The sequence below is a fragment of the Rutidosis leptorrhynchoides genome, chromosome 6 (genome assembly GCF_046630445.1).
Source record: "Rutidosis leptorrhynchoides isolate AG116_Rl617_1_P2 chromosome 6, CSIRO_AGI_Rlap_v1, whole genome shotgun sequence".
NCBI classification, from domain to species: Eukaryota; Viridiplantae; Streptophyta; class Magnoliopsida; order Asterales; family Asteraceae; genus Rutidosis; species Rutidosis leptorrhynchoides.
The window spans coordinates 214,720,829-214,722,117 of NC_092338.1; the positions used below are offsets into that span (position 1 = coordinate 214,720,829).

At 36.3% G+C, this 1,289-nt stretch overlaps 1 protein-coding gene across 1 annotated transcript; it reads left to right on the top strand.

Moving 5' to 3' along the window:
* The first annotated feature begins 267 nt into the window (after positions 1-267).
* LOC139854390 (secreted RxLR effector protein 161-like) lies at positions 268-924 on the top strand. The gene has a single exon (XM_071843695.1). It carries the CDS (start codon positions 268-270, stop codon positions 922-924), a length of 657 nt encoding a protein of 218 aa, XP_071699796.1.
* The last annotated feature ends 365 nt before the right edge of the window (positions 925-1,289 follow it).

The following is a 1,289-nucleotide window of genomic DNA, read 5'->3' on the forward strand; positions in this document are numbered from 1 at the left end:
TTTTGATACTTGCTTGGATGTCGAGTATACATGCATACGTGGAGCATCTTTTGACTTATTCTAAATTGTGTTGCATATGTTTCAATCGTACTTTAAACGTTGTAATGTAACTAGTTGTTGAACTACTTTGTAAACCTTGAAACATCCTTACTTTTGAAATGAATGCGACATATTTTTGGTCAAACGTTGTTTTAAAGACTTATGACCACGTAACGGGACCTAAGTAGACGACGCCGTAAATGACGATTTTGTCGGGTCGCTAAAAAGATGGTGGGAAAACTCTTCTATCTTGCTCACACTCGACCTGATATAGCACATGCAGTTAGATTTGTGAGTCAATTCATTCATCAACCACAAGTTCACCATATGGAAGCTGTAATGAGAATCATCAGATACTTGAAGAAAACAGCGGATCATGGAGTTGTTTTTAAAAGAAATGGACACTTAAATACTCAAATATATACCGATGCAAGTTGGGTTGGAGAAAAAGGGGATAGAAAATCTACATCTGGATACTTCACACTAGTCGGAGGTAATCTGGTGGCATGGAGAAGTAAGAAACAAAAAGTTGTAACTCTTTCAAGTGCTGAGTTAGAATTTAGGAGAATAGCAAAAGGGGTTGTTGAAGCGTTATGGATCAAGAAATTGTTGACTGAAATTGGTTTCCCTCCAAAAGAAGCCAATCAAATCTTATGCAACAACAAAGCCGCCATTGCCATTTCAGAAAATCCGGTTCAACACAACAAAACTAAGCATGTTGAAATCGACAGACATTTTATCAGAGAAAAGTTAGATGCCGAGATCATTTCTCTTCCATCAATCCGATTAGAAGATCAGCTAGCCGACATCCTCACCAAATCTGTTAACGGAAGACTCTTCAACGATGTTCTCGACAAGATGAACATTGGAAACCCTACTATTTAACTTGAGGGGGAGTGTTAGAATACTGCAAATGAAGACTCCAAGTCAAATTACCATATTTGGTAATTTGACCTTTGGGATCAGAAAGTAGACTTTCATCCTTTCCCATTTCAAGATATATCACAAGTCCAAAGCAACGGTTACTGATCTATCCATAATTCCACTTTTGTAAAAGGATGCTCCTAAAGGTTTATTGGAACCATTCCTTATTTGGAATTAGCTGTTATAGCTGTGTATGTATAATAAAACACTTAGCAAGAATGTAATCAAACATAACACAATTTGTATCAATCCAAAGTTCATGAATAAACTGATCAATACATACAATTACAATCTCTATTTCTCATAAATAACAAGACCTTCCCAAA

Excerpts from the sequence above, each read along its gene's own strand:
- LOC139854390 (XM_071843695.1), top strand. The coding sequence starts at position 268 with ATGGTGGGAAAACTCTTCTATCTTGCTCACACTCGACCTGATATAGCA.